Source organism: Seriola lalandi, unplaced genomic scaffold (assembly GCF_002814215.2).
Source record: "Seriola lalandi dorsalis isolate HSWRI2012SDOR001 ecotype SW California unplaced genomic scaffold, Sedor1 jcf7180002054352, whole genome shotgun sequence".
Lineage (NCBI taxonomy): Eukaryota > Metazoa > Chordata > Actinopteri > Carangiformes > Carangidae > Seriola > Seriola lalandi.
Genome location: NW_019524905.1, coordinates 34256 through 59642, shown reverse-complemented (window position 1 = coordinate 59642; position 25387 = coordinate 34256). Strand labels below are relative to the sequence as shown.

Here is a 25387-nt window from a genome sequence, read left to right as displayed (position 1 = left end):
TACTTTGCTCCATACTTTAAAACCCGCACAGTGATGTATTGTCAAACTAATCCGATCCAAAAGCTTTTAAAATAATAAGAACACAAACTGTCACCAAACTACTGACTTTAAAGTGAAGATCAAATCTATATCAAATTGCTGACCGATGTCATATTACTTTGTCTACAACTGGAAATGTGATGTAGGAAGAGAATTAAAAAATCCACTTCGACCTCATCATCATTAGACTGTAAAGAAATTTCTCTGGTAGCAGCAACAACGATATGGACAAAATACTGACAATATTTTGACCATATGAAACATTATGACTAAATTTACAACAGATCTGTGGCCTGATACTTTGAATGATGCCACTGTGGTTTGACACCAACTTAGACGCATCTACACTGACAGCATAGTGAAAGCAGCAGGTTAGCAGGGCAGCAGCTTCAGTTTCCGAGTTTGTGTACACAGGATGTGTTCAGGTGCAGGTCACCTGCACTTTGCCAGTGCTCAGAGAACACAGTCTGTTCTGTCAGACACACTTGAGACAGACAACTAAGAAAAATATCTGAAACACCTTCTGTGTAGACAAGCCTTTAGCTGTCTATTCTTTTATGAATATACTTGAATCCATTGAGCATTTTCACCACAACTTTTCTAGTTGACAGTAAGAACACAAGGAAACCTCATTTAAATATTACCTAACACAGAGAAAAGTAAATCACAGTATTAGAAATTCCTGGAAATGTGAGCAACAGACACTCATGATCTGCATGTTGTATCCTGTCTTCCTTGGATATATTACAGTATAATATAAAGTTAACCACATGCATATCACACAGTGGGACACATCAGTATATCTGTATCAAAAAAAAACACGACAATGCACTTAAATGGCAAATGCATGCAGCAGTCTAAGGTATTCACTCATATTCCAGGCCTTGCTGTGAGAGTATAACCTCTCATCTCCAACCTAAACAAATGGCATGCACATATTCATTATCCATAATCCATACTTAAAAGCAGGGATGATGGTGCCTGGATCATTACTAGGTGCCACATTAAACTGAGAAGTCACGGGGTCGATGGCCCCGGGCTTCACGTTGGACAACTGTGACTGTTGTTAATCACCAGTACAGAGGAGAGCTGTTTGATGCACAGAGGGCAAAACCAAATGTGTCAACACTCACACAAATGACACTGTCAAAGGAGCTAATTAGCACCATCACATGTATTGATTAGGGCAATGAAATACAACCTCAGGGTTTTTAGGGCATTTGGCAAATTCTTCAAAAATCTGCTCTAAACTTTACTCTAAAGAATTTGTTAGACAAATCTGTTTTTGCTACTGTGATGACCACCAGCAAAAATCAAACAGGACCATTAATCATTAGTGGAAAATATAAGCTACCTTAAAGGGCCTGCACTCACCTCTGAACACGAGACGGAGGAGCAAAGACGCCGTGTTTCGGTGGGCAGTTGAAGTACCTCACTCCTCCCACTGATCCATCATTCTTACCACTTGGCTTGTCCAGTTCAATGCCCAACCACAGCCCTGCACAAACAAGAAGGCAGCCATTTAATGCCATCCATTGTATATATCACGTGTCAGCAAAATGTTTACATCTGCTACACTAGTCAAACTGTACACAGAAGAACAATCAGTTGTTTGCAGAAAATGTGGCTGCCAAAAGTTATATTACTTGCAGCCTCTCCACATGGAAAGTTATCAGTCTTGTAAATGGTGGTGATAACCTTAAAACCCTGATTTTAATTCCTTTCTTTAGTCTCAGCTCAAGAATTACATCCATTAAAATGAACATATTGTCCAGACTGTAATATTTATTCCAAACACTGCCAATAGACATCAACCAAAAGCAATTTAATGATTGGGGTCAAATCTTGTGAAGGAATATACAAGCAAGATAAAAGCATGGAAAATTGTAATAAAAATATAATTATTATTAAAGAATATAAAGTTGAACACTAGATTTCAGGACTGGACAGCTAAAGGAATAACTGTTCTGTGTAATGTAATAAAATTGAAATGCTTAAAGACAAATACCTATTATATACCCTAGAATCATTTCATGCAAATATAAGGGTCTGTCAAATCTTGAAACTCATTTGACCTTATACACTGAAACAAAATGGGAGAGGGATGTGGGAATAATTATATCCGATGAAGAATGTACAATAATATGTAAGTACCAATGAAAGTGTATCAGCTCACAGATATGGTTGGAAGAACCCGATGAGGTATTTTACTCCACCCTCTCAGATATCCCACTATGATAAAAACCTTCCTGTTTGCTGGAGAAACTAAATGCAACCCACTACCATATTTTCCAGGTACTGACTGCCCTGTCATCTGACACTGAGAAGGGTATGCGATGCCCTATGAGCCATACATAAATGTGAAATCCCTCCAGAAATAAAGATTATATATTCTGGATATATACCACAAGAATGGTTGACAGGAAATAAATATTTAATGAATACACTGCTGGTGGCTGGTAAAAATAGAATCTCACCAGCAAATAGTTATCAGTGGAGAGCCCAACTTTAAATACATGGATGGAAATTACAATGGACATTTATAAAATGGAGAAGATAACAGCATTTGTCATAAATTTGAATAATTTACAGCATACTGGGAAAGAGTCGATTAACTACATAATGCCCTATAGGCCTGATTTTAGGGTGGCCCTGAGAGCTCAATGCACGGCAACTTAGGAAAGCACAGGCAAATTCAGTAAACATCTTTTTGACAACACATTACAACACATACACAACCAAATACACGAACGCGCTGCAAGGTTCATCACTTCTTTGTGTTTCCTGGAAACCCTTGCGTTTTGTTGTGAGTATTTGCAGCACGTGATGTCACTGATGGAGATGTTTTCTGAATTTGTTTGTGTTTTGTCTGTCTGCATGTGTTTTTTTAAGTTGCAGTGCATTGAGCTCTCGGGGCCACCATATGATTTTATTTTTACAAATCAATAATCTTTTTGGAGAGAAAAGGTCACTATCTATTCATAATTCTTTTTCATTGGTTTGTCTTTTCTATATGTGTATACTTGGAATGCTAAGAAGTATTTTGAGATTTGTGACAAACATGAATGAATGGCATATATATACATTCAGTTTGAAATCTGAAGTATATTTTACGGACATATTATCCATATTATTATTATTATTATTATTATTATTATATTTGATTAATGCTGAATGTAAAAAAAAAAATCTGATTTCTAGTGTTTCAGGACAGCTTTCAATGTCAGTTGGTCTTTGGTCTATAAAACAGCAGAAGCAACATTTTGCCGTACACCACTGCCACTCCTAAATAAATAACAGTTTAGCTCTTTATTTTTCAGCCACTGCCCTGTAAAATGAAGTAACTATTAAATATAAAGCAGCTCAGACAAAATGTTAAAAAGAAGTCATTTACTGTGTGGTGCTCAGCAAGAAGTGCTTTTTGTTATAGAGACGCAGTCCTCAATGCACTGAGGCTGAGATAACAGAGCACTGCTAGCACTGATTTAAGAGTATCAAAGGAAACTTAAGACTGAAATCCCTTTAAACATGATCCTCAGTGGTGTGAGATACGTTGGTTGTTATTCACACATGACTGATGCCTGGGCAGAACTACTGCCTAACTATTAATAAATACCGTGAGCTGTTTTCTGTTTGGATTCCAACGGCTTTTGCTCAGCAAGAATTTCTCGTATCTTATTTTTCCCAAGTATCTTTCTGTCCAACTTGAGGTTTGCCACTGCTCTAACTTATGACCAAGTATGTAATGCAAGTTGAAAGAGCAGAGCTTAATAGAACTTCTTTAACTTTCACCACATGTGGCATTGTACAATAATGATAGTGCACAGAAATATTAAGATTTATGCAAAAGAATCTGACATTTCTTGCAGCAAGAAGAACAGAGGGAGCATGAACTCAAGTTTTCTTGGTGTACCAACTACAGGCAACCAGAGGCAAGTTCTACATTTAGAGACAGAACTGCCATCATTCATCATGTCATTTCTCAGGATTGAACTTTTTCAGCACCTACGAAAATGAAAAGCTCAACCTTGAATTTTAACAATATGTCCACAGAAGTCAATTTTCTTGGGCTATTAAGTTGATAGTCGACCATGTTGACTTTCTTAATGATACTGGACAGATTTGACTCTGAGTCATTTTATTTTTATGTATTAAAAGAATCAGACACCTTTTTTAACCTTGTTAGTCACAACAAAGTTACCTAAGCTGTGCAATCACCACTTTATACATTAATTGGGCTTAAAAGCACCAGCTCAACAGTTTGCAACCCAATTAAAAATACCAGGATACATTTGGGGACACATTAAAGAAAACTGCGATAATTATAATTCTTTATGTGTGTCGTGAAAAAAGCAAAGTAATGACAGATATGATTTATTAAAGAGATATTAAAGAATATTTTAGATAAGCTAGAAAATGTTTCCAAAGTTTTCCTTTTCTAAACTCTAAGGTCTGAACCTTTTCCAAAGAGCACAGCTTGATCATCCTGAGTTTCACATGTTATTAACCGAACCCCAACAGTCTCACATCAAAAACATTTACTGTAGTAAGCTGGTAAACAGAGGTCAAATTAATCATATAGTCAACTGTAAAAACCATTCAGTGGGTGGTCTACTGAATCAGTGTCAGTGCTTGTTAAATACAAAGAAGGAATTTTATGATTTTACTGTGGGTATTTTAGTCTTAGCAATAGCTATAATGAGACACATGACACCGACATCAATTTAATTGCCTGTAATTTTTTAGGAAATTCATTGCTAATTAGACTTTTAAGAGCATTTCCGTGCACGTATCCATTCATTTGTTTTAGAGAAACAAAGTTTGAAATTATTCAGGCGTGTGATTGAAATGCCATTCAAACTAAACAGATTAAATGCAACACGTGTGTGATTTCAACTGTCAAATCTTCACAGATTTTAAAAACTGACCTGGAGCAAAGCTGGTCTTTCCATAAAATTGGACAACGCCAGTTCTCTGGCCGACCACCAGCACTCTTTCCCCCAGGCGCACCTCAGGGCTGTCGCACACAGAGCTACTAGCTGAGGGGGTTCGGCTTCGAAGACCTGGGAGAGATAGACAAAGTGTTTCACTACTGTGATAACTAATGCCCTCAATTTGATTCTATTAGAATAATAATAATAATCCTGAAATGATAGCAATCTTCATTATGTCAATGTTAAGATAAAACAGACCTGCAGTTAGCACAGTGGTACCAGAATAAGAATGGAGGGCTGGTGAGGGTGTTGTCCTGGGGCTCAGAGAAGCACGCTCCCTTCTCTGCCTGGCAGGAAGGCGTTGCCTTGGTAGTGGACGAGGTCGGGCACCTGGCCCGTGTCGAGAGTCCAATGAAGAGGAAGAGGAGGAGAGTGAGCGGGAGAGAACACCTGTAGTGAGAATAACAGAGGAATGAGTGAAACACAGGAGCGTGGAGGAAACCTTTCAGAACAAGTGAGTGAAACATCACACAGCCACTTTGCCAGCTACATACTAGATGATTCAACAAGGTGCATAAACTGTTGCATCTAGGCTCCACTAAGACAGGGGTTGTGAATATTGTTCATTCTGCTGTCTAATGTCACACGGCACAAACTGTGTGCCTCCTCTCTTAATACTGAACCCACCATCCATCCATTCAGGCTTACATCTGCGACTTTTACAATTCCACTGAAATAATGAAGCTCAGCCAATTATTCATTTTTCCATTTCATTCTTCTGAATGTGACAGTGCCTATAGCACTCAGATCCAGACAATCCAGACAATTCACTGTACTTCTGCAGAAATCCAAGCAGCTGTCTCACATCATTCTACGACAAGGTAAATCATATGAGCTCAATCTTTTGCAGTTGCTTGTCCCATTACTGAGGTCCAACTGAGGGCCAACATGCTAATCCCCTCCCACCATGAGGGATGAGATGGGGGGGGGGGGGCAGTTTCATTCTTTAAAAGCCATTTGGACACAGGACCTCATTAAGCTTTTAACTTCCACAGACCTTCACAGGCCATGAGTTCATTAAGTGCCCAACTCTTAGAGGCTAATTGATTAAATGTGTGCCAAAGTGGTTTAAGAAGAGAAGATTCAGCTACAGTAAAATTGTAACCCAGACAGCGATGGGCTGAAGACTTCTCAACATTTGCCAGAAATTATTTTCAGTAATAAGTCTTAGCTAATGGGCTCATGAGAGTAGATGGCAATGCACAGGAATAATAGCTGAAGCTGCTGATTCCGTCATTTCTGTTTGAGCTGATCAATCCTTTGTTGCCTTAATTGATTACTGAACTGGTGTGGTTTTGGCTTCATGCACAATGAACGTAACTTTAAGCATATAGTATTTTCAGGGAAATATCTGGAATTCAGATTGTGCTCAATATTCACTTGCTGCTGAAACATATCTGTTATATATCTAGATATAGATGGAAACTCTAATTTACCATCTAAATTATGCTTGAATTTCAAATGCATTTCTAAATCAGGATACACAGTGGTACATCAGAATATGATATAGAGTGAAATGGAGCACATTTTTGTGAGAAAAGACATTGATGTTCCTGTTGAACTACCCACAGATGGATTATGATGTTGGATTCAAGTATTAAGGTGCACTAATTATCAGAGACGGGTGGTGATTAGGAGTGTGTGGAACTAGGATTTGACAATTACAGGAGATTATATTAAATAGTGCAAACTCATTCCACACAACACTCTCCGATACTCAGTGCATCGAAGCACACTCAGCTATAACTACAGTACCTGTCAATGTCAGTGAGGCATCTCCCTTTGTGCCCTGATTGGGACCAGGTGGACTTTTTTGATTATCAATGGGTTTTTTGACAGATGGAGGTAAACCTTTACACACACCCACACCCACACCCACACCCACACCCACACACACACACACACACACACACAGATAGACACAGACAAAAGAGACACAGTGACTTCTTTTTAAAACACACAGATCACTAATCATCTTAGTCAGATTAGAAGATTGCATAAATGATGCATGATCACAGTTCTGTAATGTTTGCATAATTTAAAGTCACTTTGGAAACTGTATTAAGACTGTACATATAACATATAAATCTGTTTAATTTATGTAGTTGTCATGCTGTATCTGTTGAAGGACTGCTTGAGCATTCTGATGATCAAAAGAGCATTTAGACTGGACATGTAATCTAAGTGGAAACATGATCATAGGTGGAGTGGTTTGCATGTAAAGTAGCCATCCAACGCAACAAAACTTAGAACGTGAACCCAATATGTGGGAATACAGTTTAAACAGTTCATTAAGTGTGGAGAAATTAAATAGAATTACAAACGAGGGAAACCAAGAAGACACAGTTCAGTGGCAGAATTAAAAGCAGAGTCAGAGTCATGAAAAGTGACACTGAAAAGATAAAAACAGATGAGCAGGAGAGTGAGAAAATGCAAAGAAAGGACAGCATTACAATGTTGAGCAGCAATGAAACAAGAATTATTGAAAGGCATTTTTTCTTGATTGAATTAAGACCGTATTTCACTCCAACACACAATAAAAACACTTTAATATGCTGAGACAAGCAGTTAAAACCGCACAAAAGCCCCAATTGCACTAAATTCAAAAGCCAAAAAACTTCAAAAGAAATCTTGGCACACAATGAGAAATTACATTTCTTGCAGAAGTAAACATAATGTTTTTTAACTAGTTTATGGCACCAAAACCTAATAAGTTCAAGCTTCATATATTGTTTCTGGACTTAAATTAAACCTACAATGAAATTGACAAAAGCCTTTTAGAGTCAGCTCTTTAATTGGCAATAAATCAATATCCGTGTATCTAAACAGATTTAAGGAAAAAGTAATCAGCTCTAAAGAGGATTCAATTCATACACACATCTGCCACATAAACTGTCTCACATTATGTCCAACTCATAATTATGTCACCTTGGTTTAAACTTTATATTGCGCTTTGAAAATGCAGTAGAGAAATCTCAAATCAGCTTGGTATTTATTGATTGCCATTTCAGTTCACATTTAGAAGCAGCTGGGAAATGTTCCCCTCAGAGGCAGAGTTGTGTCTCTCCTTTGAACTCCAAACAGGAGACTACATTCCAACTCAGCATACCAAACATTTCTTGTCACTTGACCTTTAGCTTGCAGGGACCTCCTGGCTCTATCTATCCCTTCCACATACTGACGCTCACCTCAAATGACGGACTGCAGCACAAACTGAGGCTTTATGAATCAAGCAGTGTTGTTTTGTGAGCGTTGTGTATGTTCCCACCGCCCTTTGAGGCCTGAGATACAGTTGACACGCTCTAATAGGGTCCAGCCTTGCATTCTGCTGTGTCTGTCTCTCCTGGTTAGCCAGACAGTCCCACAATGACCCATCCAATCTATAGATACACACAAGCGAGCTGTCTGCACTGCCATTCCGAGGGGACGCCAACACGCAGGTGGCTCTAAGACTTTGGGCAGTAAATGGCTGACAAAGGCCATGAAAAGTGTTTAGTCATAAATTAGTTTGGTTCTTGGTTGTATGGAGGTGCCAACACACACGCCCTCACATGCATTGCATGCTACACATACACACACCTTGTGATGAATGGCTGCCAGGCTATTCAGCCCGTCTATGCCCTAGTTATTAAACCTTGCTTAATTGGACTATCAATCACCGGATTCCATAGGCCACTATGAGGTCCGCTATTCCAGTCACGTCCAGATCAATTGGCCTTCAATACCTTTGAATATTACATCACCACAATACAGCTATAAACTCTAGAGGGTGGAAGAACTACAAAAACCTACCAAGGCAAGGTTTCTACAATGTTCTGAGGTGACTGGACTGTATTATGAGACGACATTAGTCGGGAGTTGAGGATGTGGGCATCCAAGGACTGTCAGAGCAAGGTCTTGTCAGCAGTCTAATTTATGCATTGTGTTCTGGCACTGATTCAGAATCCACTTTTCAAAGCATTCGAAGAAGATTAATATGAAAGCCCAGATGCAATAAATCCTGCCATGGCTCATGCAGGCTCGGAAGGTTGAGAAAGCTTCTTTTTGGCACAAAAGAGGCCATCAGCAGGAACTGTGACTCAGCTGATAACCTCATCTGGACACTGGACTGACTGACTCACTCCCTCCACAGTTGGCTAAAAGCCCACTGTGTCATCATGAAAACTGTCAGCATGGGCATCCATTTTGGTATCTAGAATGAAGGTTGTCCAACAGCAACCGCTATTAATACAGCATCTTTTTTTTTTTTTTTTTTTTTTTTTTTACAGATTTGTTTTTAGCAAGTCAAACACATCAACAGATGTAAAAGATTTGATATTTGTGATACTATTTTACATAGTTACATAGTAGTTTCACAGTCGATGCACTGCCAGATCAATAGTATTAGAGACAACAACTATAGAAAAGCACTATTAAGATTTTGTTGCAGACAGACTCCACATGAAAGAGCAGCCTTAAAACTTTTTTTTGTTTTTTAAAATCAAGCATATAGGTAGGGCTGGTGCAGACTTACCTGAACCATTCCCTAGGTTGCTATAGACCGAGATTGCTGTGAGATTTCCCATGATGCACCAAGCTCCTCGCTCCTTCTCTCCCTATCCATCTGTATGCATTCCTATCCCATTAATACACAATACTAACTTAGACTCTTCTGTCTCCTGTAGTTTACTGTAGTCCTGTAGTAGTTGCTTGCTCGTTTCTGCTCCTGTCACATTCTGCAGGTATCTCTGTAGAGTCTGGATCTGTGACTGCAAACCATCTACTGCCCCCACGATCCTGCTGAAAACACCCACTGATTGGTCCAATTATTAGTTTTATTATTAGTGTTATTATTTCTATTGTTAGTCTTATTATTAGTCTTATTACCTGTTCTATAATTGTCATTTCATTATTATTATTATTATTATTATTATTATTATATATTGGTCTCTCTGCTGTATATGAAAAGTGCCCTAAGATAACTTCTGTTATGATTCACCGCTACAAAAATAAAACTGAATTTAATTTAATCACCCCAAAGAGATGAACACTGGACATACTGTTTAATTTAACTGAATAATTCGAAGATACAGAGCACTGCCTCGATTTATCACTGTTAACACTGCACACCCACTCATCTAAATTATTAGCCAATATGTGCAAACTGTGTCTTAAAACAAAAGTCATCTCTTCAGCTCGGCGAAGTAATCCAGCAGCTAGTGGTATCAACCTGCACTCGTCTGGTTTCACCAGTAGGGATCAAAAATTTAGTCTGAGTGATCACAATGTACAGAGTACAAATAACATTTGGAGGGAGATATTTAGAGGATGCGATTGCAATTTCTGAGAGTGTTCCACAATTGTTTTCCTGCATTGCTTTCAGGTTTTTCTCCCCTTGAATCCCCCAAACTTCAAACTGTGAAGTACTTCAAATAAATGTTTACAAACAGTCCAAGGTACAGTATATTCTGACAGTGCAAGGGGTAAATGTAGTACCTCCACTTTGAAAAAATTAAACAGCCTTTAGCTCTTTTGCTAATAATATATTTTACTGTATAAGATGACAACATTATTATATAGTTAAGGGACAGGGGGGATCTGTGGTCACCAGAAAATCATACAGGATGTGGACATTGTTGTAATGCAGTTATTGGAGAATGGGGGGATATTTCCACCAACCCTTTCTCTCATTTTCAGCACATCATCCCCCAAGTAATGACAAGATGGACAAGCACAAGTCACTGTTTCTATTGATGCTGCTACTCTAAGCTTATGACCCAAAGCTCCTCGAAGTGAGTGCACTTGAATTATTTCTTGAACTAAGAGGCAATATTAGGAAGCAATTTATGGGAATAATGTTTCTCCAAAGTGTCTCGTTTGTTCAAGGTTGGTACATTCTTTTCCTTTTTATATGATGTGTGGTCTCCAATAATGTATCCATGTTCTCCTCCAGAGGACTGTGCATGAGATTAACTGTGACACTGACCCATGAGAAATCTTTTTCACCTGTGCTCACAAAAGTTCACGCATTTCTTCACCCTCAGGGCCCTACAGGCTGTTCAGTCTCACTGTACTTCCTGTTATGATTTGATCATTTAAGTCTTTTCTTATTTAAAGTCATTTGTGCCAGAACTCCTCAGGCAAACCCACTGTTCTTCATTCTTACAGATTCTTTGTGAGCTTCATGCTGACCTGGAATGTTTAGTGAACCTCGCAGGACCTGAACACAGCTTGAATCATGAGAATAGAGGTGAATGGAGCAGTGCTCAACCAGCAGTAGCTCTCTTTCTGTCAACTAACAGTTATTGCAATTCTTTTGTGATGTATCAGATGTACCCTTTTTTACATCTTGACAGAATAGCAAACAGATTAAGCAGTAACGTTCAGAAGAGTTATGACCTGTTTGCCACTTGTTCTTTACCTGTGTTTATCTTGGAGGTGATGCGGGACAGGTCTATGCGACGAGGGGGGCGAATGGGTGTAGACGTTTTTGTGGAGCTCATTTTATGTCTTTCCAGAGGTTTGCTTATCTTGGAAAGAGGAGCAAATATTCCTATGAAAAAACAGAAAAAGAAAAGGATTGAATAATAAAAAAGTCAGGGGATTAAGTGTGGTTCAATATATAGTGTGCAGAGTTATAATAAAGACAAGGCAAATAGGTAAAACAGCAAAAGACACATTACATATGCTAACAACTAGAAAAAGGACAAATCTAATTTTGTGGTGTAAAATAAGATACTATTGAATATCTGACTGGGGCCAATTAAATAATATAACGTCAATAGTGTTAGAAGTAATTGAAGGAGTAGGTGGGTGAATCAGTGTGTTGTGGGTTGACCTACCATGTTTGATTCTGCAGGTGAAATAATGAACGCCTGCCACCGAGCCATCGTTCTTCCCCTCTGGTTGGTCCAGCTCCACTCCAGCCCAGAGGCCTCCCGAGAACTCAGTGCTGCCACAGAATCGTAGGGTTCCAACCTGTTTACACACAAATATGTACAAAGTCAGAACTAATATAAACAGTGTGCAAAACAAATCAACACAAAAATCAACACATGCAGCAAAACAACTGGCCACTGTACTGAGCAGTGTCGTATCTTCATTGGTAATGCTACACATGATGTCAAGGGCAGAACCTCTATCAGAAACACAACATCTTGATGCATCTATGTTCACTAAAGCTGCAGAAGAGACCAACAATTAAAAGAAAAATAGAGATGAAAGCTTTACACTGTGCCAGAAAGTGCAGGGAAGATAATAATAAGAGTTTTGATTAGCCAATCTCTACAACTTGGCACACTGCAATTCTGTTCTCTGTGCAGCACGAAAATCTATTAATGGCTCTTTCTTTCAGAGCAAATGTCCAGCTGTGGAGGATTAGTGTTTTCTTATCATCTACATGTCTCTATCTCTGCATCTACTGTACGTGTGTGTGCATTTTGGCTGGCCACACAGAGGGACACACTGCAGACTACAGCCACATGAAACAAAACAATTACCTGGGTGTATGAAGGTTTTAAGGGCCCTGATTACAGGGCAAGAATAGGGACTACAGAAGGTGGCTACTGGTTTTCAGTTGAACAGCTGACCTTACTGTGTTATCAATGAAACATGAACAAACTCTGAACAAAAGCTGATGGTGTGTACCTCATTATGGCAGAAAAGACATCTGGAACAAGCGTGCATCCTGGGTCTACGTTACTATTGTCAGATTGTTACAAAGTCCAGATGGATGTGTCATACACAACATTATCATGGACCTGAGACTCATGAATGTGTCTCTGACAAAATAAAGGAAAAACCTGACAAACCCGGATAAAAACAGGATGACAATGCCACTGTTCATGGCGAACGAGGGGTAATTGAATGGTTTGATGAGTATGAAAATGATGCGAGTCATATCCTATGGACTTCACAGCCACCAGATCTAATAGACAGCGCTCTCCACCATCAGCAAAAGTGTGGGAATATCTTTTGGAAGAATAGTGTTCATCACTCCTGCAGAGATCAGAGACATGGAGAATCAATGCCAAGGAACACTAAAGCTTTTCTGTTCCCTTGTGGTGACCCGGCACCTTACTGAGACACTTAATGTTGGTCTTTCCTCTAATTTGTCTGTCATCTGTGTGTCAAACATGTATTTTATAGTGTGCTGCAATTCTTTAAAATTAGAGCTTAGAGCAATGTGAAAGGCAGATTAGGAAGATTCTTTTACTGTAGCGTTGATGCTTGGTGATATCATTTTATCCTCGACAATTTCCACCAGGTCAAGTCAATTTTATGCATATAGCACCAAATCATGACAGAAGTTATCTCATGGCATTTCTTTCACGGTATTGTGTGTAGTGAACTGCTGTGCAAGTCTTAGCAGTTTGGCTGATGGAAAACTAATGACAAGCATTAGTCCTCCTCTACCACTGTGCACCAACAACAGCTGCCTGATTTGTTTTTAAACAATCCTTCCTCTAACCTCACTGATGGCCATTGATTTGTCTGCAAGCTAGATGTTGAGCTCTTGCATGGTAAATCTGACAAGCTCACCTTGACAGACGTGGAGCAAATTCAGACAAGCATCCCTAAGTCAGGGAAGAATCCCTGGATCAGTTGTTGTCAAATTCACAACTCACACTTCCTTACAAGCATAAAAAGGTGGATAAAACCAAACATTTTACCATGTTAGATTTTATGGCCTTAAATTAAATAAAATTCCAGTTAAATAAACTGTTTAGCCTAAGAGTCAAAAAAAAAAGAAACTTCCTGATCTAATGAGAGTCATTTGTGAGTTCTTTTACACTGATTACAAATCTTTTTTGGTGAGCTTGTGGCAATGAGAGCACATTCATAAAATGACAGTTACTTTACCGAGATTTGAGTATTTGTGATGCTGAAGCACCAAAGACTGCCAGAGACGAGTCTGGTAGTTTTGTACCAATGGCACAACAGTGGATGTCTCTTTCACCTGCTTTATTGGATCACTAGCTAGATTCAGGGTGGACTGGGACCATGCTGTCAGACTGATGACTAAAGGCACACATCAATCATTAGAAAAAGGCTGCTGTTGCAAAATTTAAGCACAAACTACAGAGAAAGCAGAAATTTCTGTGGTTTTCATTTAATTTTGGAGCAGGGGCAGTGAGGCTGAACTATGCCATGGACATAGTCAGAAAATTGTGAATTTTATTTGACCTATGGGGCCAAATCTCTACTGCTTTCAAAGCCTGCTTCATGTCAAAAGGATTACACAGGGCTTACACCACTAAACTGAAGTTGGGTGGTTAGGTTGGGCAGCTATACTAAATACTAAAGTAAAATACTCAAGTTGTCTGCTTAAATGAATAAATAAGAGCATGTTTAATGTACTGAAAAGAAAGTTGCTCTGATGGGAAAAAAAACTTGCCAGAAAACGTGCTGGCAGCTACAGTATTTCATGCAGCCATAACAGTACACTGCTTCAAAGTACATTTTAAATCATGTGTGTGATTACATTGTGACAGGTCAAGAACTTTTGAATAAATGCTTATAATTACCGTGCTGTATATGACTACATACCAAGGAATCACTTTGTTTACACTTGATTTATCAATTTACAAACACTTCAGCTCATTACACATTTTCACTGCTACAAAAAAATCAACCAACACAGTTTAGTTCACACATTTCACACACACTGTGTGAGATTCGATGAATAAATAAGTCTAGGAGAAGAGGATGACCCAAAGGCAAAGAGGAAGCAAACAAGTATTTTTAAACTTATAATATGTTTGGAATTGGATGAACTTGAACATGTTTAGATAAATGCTCATGATATGCCACAATGAACTGATGGACATAGCCCTGAATCCTGGAAGGATGCCAAATTGTGTTGCCTAGCAACTGGGAACTATTTTTTCTTTGTTGAGTGCTGAAATAATTGTAAAAAAAAAAAAAAATTACCAAAGCTTCTGTCTTTGTTGAGGATAAACCACTGTACAGCTGCATAACACTGATGTGATGTGGCTACAGGCATGAGGGCAACAGTGCAACACTTCCATATGAACATTGTGCTTGGCACTCTTATTTTATGTGCTGTGGGTGTATATAAAATACAACTTATCGATTCAATCAATAATACCATGAAGAAATTTGACTGTATTGTCTTCTAATTCTGAAAAGGGACACAGAAGGAATTCTCCTCAAACCATTTAATGCACATAAGCAAAGAAAAAGCTCTTTTTGCTGTGTGTACTTCAGTGAGTCTGCCCTCCCTGTTTTAATGTCTTTGTAGAGATAAACAGAGAAAACATTAATCTGAACCTTTGGGCAACTCGGGTTCAGTCCCCAGCTTGGGTGTTTCCACCTTGGCCAGGTGCTCCATCAAACACAACTCCTGACTGTGTTTGTAGGATGGGAAACTGGTGAGGGATCATGTCCTTGTCACTGCACTAGTGAGTCATGCTAGCTAATCTGGCTCCTGTACAGAGAGGGGTGGACTGGAATAGCATAAAGCTCCCCACACTTTACATCCTCCTTGAGAGAATTTCAGGTGGCAAACGCACAAACAAACAAAGAAGAAAATAAGGTAGGAGATTAACTCTGAACGGGTCAAATCTGGTGCTTTCTTCTTTTTTGTGGGTGGGTAACAGGGGACAAACATAACAACAGAAAATTTTCATTATTAACGGAAAGAGTTACACTAGAGAAGAAAAGAAAAAGCTGGAAAATATCCATAACGAAGTGAAAAAGTCTTTTCCTGTCTATTAGACATATTTTTCCAGTGTTCCCGCCAAATACATGTTACTATGAAATGGCTATTTTATTGTAGAGATGCTACATTATTTGAACTTTAAGCAATATAGAACATATTTACTGACCAACCTTAATTTTCTCATGTAGGTACGCCCAGTACACTGATCATCTAATGCCTTAAATATGTTTGTTATCTTTGTCAATTTATCATAAAACTTTGAAATTGAAATAAAATGTTCATTTTAGGATTATTGTGATACTGGTCATTCATTTCAAGAAAAATACTTTTGAATGTAAATTTCAAAACCTGCCCAAATCATTGTGATAAAAAATTTCAAATTCAAATTTTTGTTGTCTGTGTCATTTCAAATTTAATGGGAATGAAGCAACTTCAGGGGTACAGAATAACCAAATTTTGAAAAGAAAGTCAGAGACAAACGCAAACTGATGTAAAATCTAAATTAAAAAATGATTACAAATTACAACAATAAGAATTATGATGGAAGCATTCAGGCTATCCAAATGTATTCAATGGTTTGTCAGCTAATTGTTCATTAGTGACTTAGATAATTGGGCATGGAGTCATGCGTCGCTATAAGGCCTGGCACATTCAAGTTGGAAATGGTTGAACACCTCTGACCCAAGGTTAGTTTCATATCCCTATTTTAGATCATGTAGGCATGTTAGTGACTACAGCGTTAGTTAAATATTAGTTAAATACAGCTCTCACCCATTAGTGCTGGGAGAAAGTTCATTTCTCCCTCTAAATGGAGTAGTACACACTCATTTGAATTCAGCTAATCATCAGGTCCTAATTATAGGGCTGGGAGACTTCCCTCTATTGTACCACTATACAACATACAGCTGATGAAAAAAGTGGATATTTCAGAAAAATCTTTAAGACTGAAAATACTGCAATTGAATGATTAATGAAGACACTTTAAATTGCTCCTGCCCTTTGATAGTGACCTGCCACACACCTTCTGTCCAGCGATCACCACACGTTCACCTAGACGGATCCCCATGGTAGCGAGCTGTATCCTGGCCTTATCAGAGAGAGCAGGAGGTGACTGGGCTTGCACAGTGAGGGGCAGAGGGGAGCTGGGTCTTGGTAAAGCCCGTCTCAGCAAAGTGCGGAGCTCTTTGGCCACAGCGGCTGCATCTGCCATGTCCAAGGGCATGTCGAGGGGGTCGGGCACCACATCTGCTGGGCACTGTCCTTTTTCATTCTGTGGGAGCAAACAAGGAAAAGGCACAGGAGAACGACGGTGAACTCATGAACGAGAGGTGAATTTTCTTCCACAGGAAAATTTAATTTTCTAGCATGCTAAGTAAATGTAATATAAATTAGATAAATATCAAGTACAGTATCAATCTCACTGATGAGGGACATCACAAAGTAAAACTTGGATTTTTGCTTCAATTTCCAAAAAGTTCACCGTTATAATTTCTGTAACAAGGATTTTGGGCTTAACACAATCAATCTCATCTCTGCACTCAGAACAAAACCCCCCGATCGGTGCATTTCAAACTAACTGATCAGCAAGCACAAAACATGGACATTTAGTCAAGTGGCTCAAAGAAACTACAGTAAGTGAGAACTGAGACAGTCAGCAAGCTAGTGTCAACAAAGGTAGGATGAAACAGCTGCAGAGGCGTGACAGAAGAGGGGAGCTCATTCAGCATTATAGTGCTGGAGTAAATGGGGTGAACACAAGTGGTCTTTGATAGACATCAAAAAGAAGCTTACTTTTCATTGCCAAGACCTGTTGCTCACATGTTGTAACGCTGAGCTAATGTACATGCCACTTAATCTACAACAGTGGCTTGAAAGATTGTGTTTGTGCTCGTCTGCATTTCTGCCTTTGTGTGCACTCTTCGGAGACAGTGGACCCCATTTTTATGGCAACACAATATTTAGTGCAAGCAGCGCTCTAACAGTTTGGTAATTTCCTGACCTTCAAATTGGCTTTGGGCATCTGTGTTGTATTTTGGTGTGAGTGCACAGTGCAGAGTAGGGAGGAGAGGTGCAAACAGGTGAGAGGTTCATTCAAATGAGGCATGACAGAGGTGAGTTCTTGGCGTTTTGTTGGAAAATGTGTCTTAGACCTTGTGCTGAGAAGAGACGTCTCAAAACAATACCTGTTTCTGGCACTTGCTGCCACTTTGGAGATTTCATCAACAAGAGCAAACTAAATACACAAAGCAAATGAACAGTAATGATGAAATAATGCTTAATGTAAATAAACAATTTGAACTAAAATCACTCCCCAGCCAGAGGCATTTAAATCGGATTAAGAAATTGAAAAAATTAAAGTAGGAACATCTATAAATTGTCTGTGCATCAGTCTGCATTTATCTCTAAATTAGTATGAGTGATTCTTAGAGTTTCTTTTGTCCACAGCTTCTTTATACTATATGAAAAGCTTCTCCTTCAGTTCATTAAATCCCCACAGCCTCATGAAGGCAGCAGGACACATATTGTAATTCTGCAGTGCCATTACACATGGCTATGAGCTGTGTTTACCTTTATTAAAACCCATACAAATGAAACCAGGCTGCTAGAAAGAAAACCCATTCATTACACACATCAGACTGGTCCATTATCACTCTGTATTCTGTTGTTTATGTGGGAGATGTCGGATTACAGCAGCTCATCAATCCTGCGTCCTTCCCAGCTTTCTTTTTTTAGCAAAGGTAGCATTTCATGTTTTATTCTTGAAATGCATTATGGTGTGAATGCTGTGATGTTACATTTTACAGTATGAGAATTTATGACATGAGAGAGTAGAAATAAAAGTGAAATAACACTGGATTTATGTGGTTGTATAAATGGCTTCATCAATGTTTTTTATTATTTATTTTTGCCATCACTGCACAAGTAAAATAAAAACCCAGAGCACCTGCCTCTGGCTGCGGATTTGAGGCGCTGTGTTCAGGTCATGCAGCTCTGTACCATCCAGATAACAATGAGTGGCTCCGCTGTTTCACAGGAATGAGACCAGTAATGTGACTGAACAAGAGTGAATTTATTAAAATCACCACACCCTCCGATTTATATTCCACCTCAGCCAACACTTTTGCACTTTGCGCTGATGCACCTACATGAACCAAAATAACAGGCATACTTGGATATGCTCACACAGTCCATGTGCCCAACACCTACGACTTTGCGCTTGTCGTTGCTATTCACAGTTGAAATAAGGCCCAGTTCTCGACAGGACTGGTCGGAGGAAAGAAATTTTCACTTCAGTGTCCAGTGTATTGAAATTATGCAACTTTGTGTGCTTTTTTTTTTTTGTTTAATATTCAACCTACTCATCTTTTCCATTTGTGCTTTAGATAGATAGGTTATTCAACAGAACAATAGTCACTTCTAGACACTTTCACCCCACTTACATCTGGTATTAAAACTGCGCACAAGTAATGTGAGGTGGCCTCAAATCAGCTGTAGATGTCAAGATTGCGATTCCACAACCTAAGATCCAAACACAATGGGATCGAGACCACTTCCGGAAGTGGTCGGGCAGATCCGATCACATTATGATCACAATGCATTTACATCAACAAGCATTTTTCCGTATCCAGATAAGGTGGTCCAGACACAGATCACATTTCAATACCAGTGAGTTTCATTTAAGTTTCTTGATGGAGCATGATGCCAAACTCTCGCACTGAAGCATTCTTTAAATACTGTGTCTACAACAGCAGTTTATGAGGATTATGCTTTTTTTTTTAACTCTCTCCTAATAAAAATAAGGCTAATGGCATCGGAGCATTAATAGAGCTGATATAGCCATTAGTTATATAATTTTAACTTTTATGAATTCAATATCTATCAAAATTTACATGAATGATTTAAGTTGCACTTTAATATGGGGAAAATTATATTGCAGTTGCTGGTACTTTTGCCATTTTCACTAAACCAGTTTTTAATCAGTAGTAAAAACATATCCTGAAATGTGATTTCATGGATTTCATCGACCATTAATGTTCTTGCATATTCGCGGGTTAAGGAGATTCCTAAAGTGTGCAATGTCAATAGTTAGGTGACTCAGTTAATACCATTCTACATCCAACAACCTTATCATGCCCATAATTTACAAATAAAGCTGTGTACCTGACATAATTTATATTTAACTTTCATTGAAATGTAAAATTATCAGGTACACAATAACATTAACTTAACTTCATGAATGAAGATTCTATGCAAAACTAATCTACATCCCTGTGTGAGTGGTGGAGGCACCACAGCCATGGGAACAAAATACTGCCAATTATAAAACGACCTAATTGTGCCAATTAACCAGCCAAACTGATTAGTTGGCCAAACCCATTAATTGGTCGACCACTAAAGATAAACTTAAAATTCCAAACTTATCCTGCATCAACACATAGGAATTTTTTTGTTGTTGTTTTTTTAACACTGTGGCAAAGAGGTGTATTTTAAACTCTTGGTCTACATTGAAAGCTAAATGTTTAAAAGTGATGTCAGTAGGATATAAAGTCAAACTGCCTTTTCTACTCTCTGCAGTTTCTGCAACTAAAGCTGCCAGGAGTTGTATGCTGATGGGAGCTCAGTTGGCAGTTTCTTAGGTACATATCTCACCAACAGTTTGGGAACCCATGTCAAAGAAGCCCAAAATCACTGGCGTGAATTGGCCTCTAGGGGTTGCTGCAATAAGAAAGAACACATTTTTGCTAATAACCATTGACATTTTTGCCTTAAAAACACAATTCTTCTTTCTGGTAATACCATCTTCAGACCAAGAATCATAAAAGTTAACAATTTATTTTTGAATTGCGAAAGCATTCCAACATAACAGCCGAACAACAAATCAAGTCACATCTCTTTAATCAATTGGCATGAAACTTGCTGTGAGTGCTTATAACCATGGCCTTGACAAAATGTTTCCATGGCAACTCTGGCCTGCTTGGCCCCCACATTGCTGCTTTAAGCTGTATTATTATTATTGCATTATTTCTGTTATTTAGCCTACCATCATTGATTTGAACAGGGTGGACAAAATAATAGAAATATGTATGTGTTACACAATACAATTCAACTGCACTTCAAACTGCAGCCTCCTAACCATAATTAATTAATTTATTCAAGACCACTCAAAAACAGTTTCAACATAAACTCAACATTATAACCTTCATGACGATAGAATTTATTGCGCGACCGCTGTATTAGAATCCATTAGTTTTCACTTAGCGTACCTAATAAACCGTTTACCTACCAGTGAAATGTCCTGGGAATGGTTTCACGCTACCCGACAAAAATCCTACACATATCAAACAGACTTGTGGCTCACTTCAAAGCTGTAACTGGATCAACCAAGTAAGCAATCGACAATAGCAACTTGCTACTCATAGAAAGTATGATCGAGTTGTCATAGCCATTAATGAGTAAGATATGTGGTAAGGGGAGCGTAAAAGGTCAGCAACAGTTTTATTTTTCCATCCTTATAAAAGTCACGGCTTATATCCATGGTTTGTTCTGATTTTAAAGTGGATTTTTTTGGCTCTGCCTTATACTCCACTGCCAGGCACCGCCGCCTTCTTCTACAGGCTGGTTATTAAGTATGACCAATATTACTGATATGGTTTTTAAAAACTTTAGATGCATATATGCAACAGCCATCATTAGTTATAATTATCAGTTGTAGGCACAGACTCCAAAATTTCTTTTATTTTATTAATTTCATAGTTCTATCATTATTATTGATATTATTATTATCACCATACCACTTCTTTTACCTCTCCCATTCATCCTTTTAAAAATGTAACATAGTAACGTTTACTTAGAACATATTTTAACCGACTTACTTTATATTTTTATCTGAGTACATTTTTAGACCAGTAATTTCACTTACACTTCAGTAAGATTTCGTTTAAGTAAGAGTACTTTTACTTAAGTACAATTCTCCAGTACTTTTTCCACACCTGCAAGTGAAAATACAGAAATGGTGTTGCCAAACTGCTGTCGTCTAACTACATTGTCTACTAATTTTCAGAAAGACTGTGGTTTTCCTGGCTTTTACTCTAGATGTACTGTCCATTTCGAATCATACCCTTGAGTAGTAATGAAATGAGTGTACTCAATGTTATGACTTTGTATACCCCACCTGAAATGGGTTGGGTCAGAGAAAGAGGAGTACTAGGAGGAAAAATGAGCAGCAATATCGCAACTTGTAGAAACAGATGTAACACATATCTGGAGTTAGTGCTCAGAACATATCTATATAAAGGGTTTAAAAAAAGTCAAACTGGTTCATATCAACCAACATTTAAATGCTCTTTCAGCTTTGCATTCACACACTAAAAAATAAAGAGCCTCTGCAGTTTCAGCAAGGGAACTATTTGATTATGGGGCATAGTGCTTTGGTGACCTCCAGTGGAAAAATGAGTACATACAAAGAACAAGCACCATTTCTGTTCACAAAAATCCTTAACGAATCTGAAAAATAAATAAATAAATAAACTTTTAATGTAAAGAATGATAACGGCTCATTGAGACATGCAACTTCAAGTATGGATAAAAACTTTCCACAGAGAGTGTCGTGTACTCATCAAACCCCACAACCAAGGCTTCAAGACTACAACTGAGAGGCACAAAACAGACAGACTGAGCACTGAAAAATGTTCAAGAGGAAAATATATTCAAAACATGTCTGGGAAATCTGTATTCAAACAACTGCCTTTTTAGGTGTTATCTGCCAGCTGAGTCAGAAAATGCCAAAGGGCGAATGTGCACAAAAAAAAAAAACACAGAATATCTGAAATCGAATAAATGTGAGGCCTGAGAGAGCAACTAAGACTGCAATCTTATACATCAATCTTAATGTTAAATATCTATATTGAAACTAAGCATAAGGACTTCTTTTCTTGCAAAAGCCTCCATCAAACCACTGCATTTCTGTACTTCAGTAAATAATGCAACTAGGATTACATGACATAAGAAAGGCTTTGTAAATCTGATGGTGGGAAAACTGTGGGAGTGAATTTTCTGTTTTCAATTAAGTTCTGACTGATGACATCTGTGAGCAAATACAGGGGGTGGAAGCAGCATCAACAACACCTACAATGTAATGAAATCCGATACGATAGCTGGGAAACAAACAACCTTTGTAAAGTTTAGAATGTTTAGTTTTTGTTGAGACTGTCAGAGAGATGTAGGTTCAATAACATGGTAGCATTTCATTTTTGTAAGACTGCAGTTTGAGTTGGTCTTGTATTTGCCTGCATTATATAATTTGATTTAGCAGTGCTGAAATAATTACTTTATTAAGCAAACTATTGAAAACTATTTTGACAAAGACATTCATTGGTTTCAGCTTCTCAAATGTGAGGATTTGCTGCTTTTTGCAATTCATACCATTATAAATTGAATCTTTGGGTTTCTGGACAGTTGGTCATACAAAATAACTGAAGCTTTTGGCATAAGACCACCATCACCACCACCCACTCCAGGCAAGAAAACAAGTTCAGTGACAGAAAAAAAACTTACAAATAATCCCTTTAGACTTAAAATTTTGGATGGTTTCATGACAGAACTCAATTTGTTAAACTCATGACAACTACAATGACTGCTGGTGTGCGAGTATATGTAGAAGAATGATGTCACTTACTCTGAAAGCAGGGTTGGCTCCCAGCTCCAAGAGACATTTGACAGCTGATGTGCACAGGTTGGACGCAGCAATGTGCAGGGCGGTGCCAAAATCAAAGTCACTGCAGGTGGCATCTACCTCTACAAAAAAGACAATAATAATATTGTACAGTTAGTGATGTTGTCTTGTATCATTTTCTAACAGCTGCCTCAAGTTAAAACACTGAGATTAACCATTGACTATCATTTACACTTAATCACCAGAAAAACTGAAACCCTGCTCCTGCAGAGGTAGGATCTGCCTCCTTGTTTAAGTATTGATATCTGACCAGCTGCATGCAACACCAGCTTCACTGCACTTCATGTTTGAACAGATTGCTGAGAACAAACTTAGACCATAATCTCATGATGATCATGGTATAGAGACCAAAACAAAAGAGACATCATAGTTTCAGCAGAGCAGCAGTTTTCTTCAGTCTAATGCATTAACAATACCATACTATAACCAACAACCTTATCATAATTTATGAATAAGGCTGTTTTATGTAAAGTTAACTTAAATTTAAATATAAATTATCTCAATTATACAATACCTTGAGTTTGTATATGTACAGTTATATCACAGTCAAAGCAACCAGGACACAAGAGACCCTGGTAAATTAACACGAAAGACATTTAGATAATAAAGGGCTTGTTAAAGAGCCAGCTTTACTGAGTATATAGAGTTACTTTAAATTTGCTGAGTAAAACCTGGAGCCCCCTCAAAACTGCAACATGGACTGATATAAAAAGACATCGGCTAACCAGCATCTGGGAACAGGCCCCAGGTCCATTACTGAGTCACTGACACAGCATCTGGCAGCTGTTATCAGGGCCAAAGGTGGTCCATAACAGTAGTGAACGGGGACTTCTATTTCTCTACTATCTGTACATGCCATGCTGTGACCACTCGGGGTCTGTGATGTTACAGTATCTCATCAGTTCACTACAACACTTTTTCACAGCTTAACCAGCTCCTGTTGTTCAGCTGCGAGACCCATTTTCTGTATGTATGGGACAGACCTAGTAAAACCTGAAGTACACTGTACGTGTATACTAAGATTTCAGTTTTCACAGTCAATAGTTATATATATATATATATATATATACATATATATATATATATATATATACATATACACACACACACACACATATTTAACTTGAATGAAAACAAAGGATCCAATATACACAAATTGCTGCCTATATAGAGCGATTACACTGCATTACTGCTTCTTCATAAAAGTATTCATATCAGCACATATCGGAGAATATATGCACCGATACTGATATAGCTGTGATAGGCCAATGTCGGCCGATTTTATCGGCCGATCGATAAACCGGTCAGGCTCTACTAAGAGCAACTGTAATATTGTTATAAAAGGCAGGATTCTGATATAAAATGCAAAACTGTGGTAAATTAAATGTTTCTGAAATCTTGAATTATGACATTATACACACAGATACTGTAAATGGGCCTGTCACTCATAAATGTACATATGTTTATTTAAATAAAATTGGCTGAACAAACTTGGTGCATCACAACATCCAAAACCTGATCTATTACAAAATGTACCTGAGTAACCCCCCAAAATATAATCAAAATATGGGAAACTCGGGATGTCACGTGAAAAAATATTTTGGTACCAAGTCAAAGCCAAAATTCTGAAATGTGATGGCACTTGTTCTACAGTGCCATAGGTAACAGATGTACCATAGATGTCGTAGGTAGCTGTACTGGTATTCTTCTGTGAATATGAATTCAGGGTGAGTGAGTTTCAGCTGTTAACTATATATCGTCAAATTGTTCATGTCCTGAAATTTTACCATTAATGTTTGTATATTGCAACAGCTGACATCTGTTGTAGCAACACAGCATTCACAAAGGCTAACGGTAGCTTGTTTAGGCTAACGCAGCATCAGCTTGTAATGTGACGTGTGTGTGTGTGTGTGTGTGTGTGTGTGTGTGTGTGTGTGTGTGTGTGTGTGTGTGTGTGTG

At 38.2% G+C, this 25387-nt stretch overlaps 1 protein-coding gene across 3 annotated transcripts in view; it reads right to left on the bottom strand.

Annotated features, from left to right (window-relative positions):
- Positions 1-25387, bottom strand: part of LOC111656300 (CAP-Gly domain-containing linker protein 4) — a 68067-nt gene that overhangs the window by 35436 nt on the left and 7244 nt on the right. For 2 of the 3 annotated variants that reach the window (XM_023407967.2, XM_023407963.2), the window contains exons 7-14: positions 23372-23490; positions 16718-16966; positions 11855-11990; positions 11434-11565; positions 6789-6884; positions 5232-5423; positions 4968-5102; positions 1414-1537 (exon numbers count right to left, since the gene is read on the bottom strand). In XM_023407967.2, coding sequence (XP_023263735.1) covers positions 1414-1537; positions 4968-5102; positions 5232-5423; positions 6789-6884; positions 11434-11565; positions 11855-11990; positions 16718-16966; positions 23372-23490 — 1183 coding nt within the window. The remainder of the gene's footprint in view (positions 1-1413; positions 1538-4967; positions 5103-5231; positions 5424-6788; positions 6885-11433; positions 11566-11854; positions 11991-16717; positions 16967-23371; positions 23491-25387) is intronic. The other variant, XM_023407965.2, reaches the window with a different exon arrangement.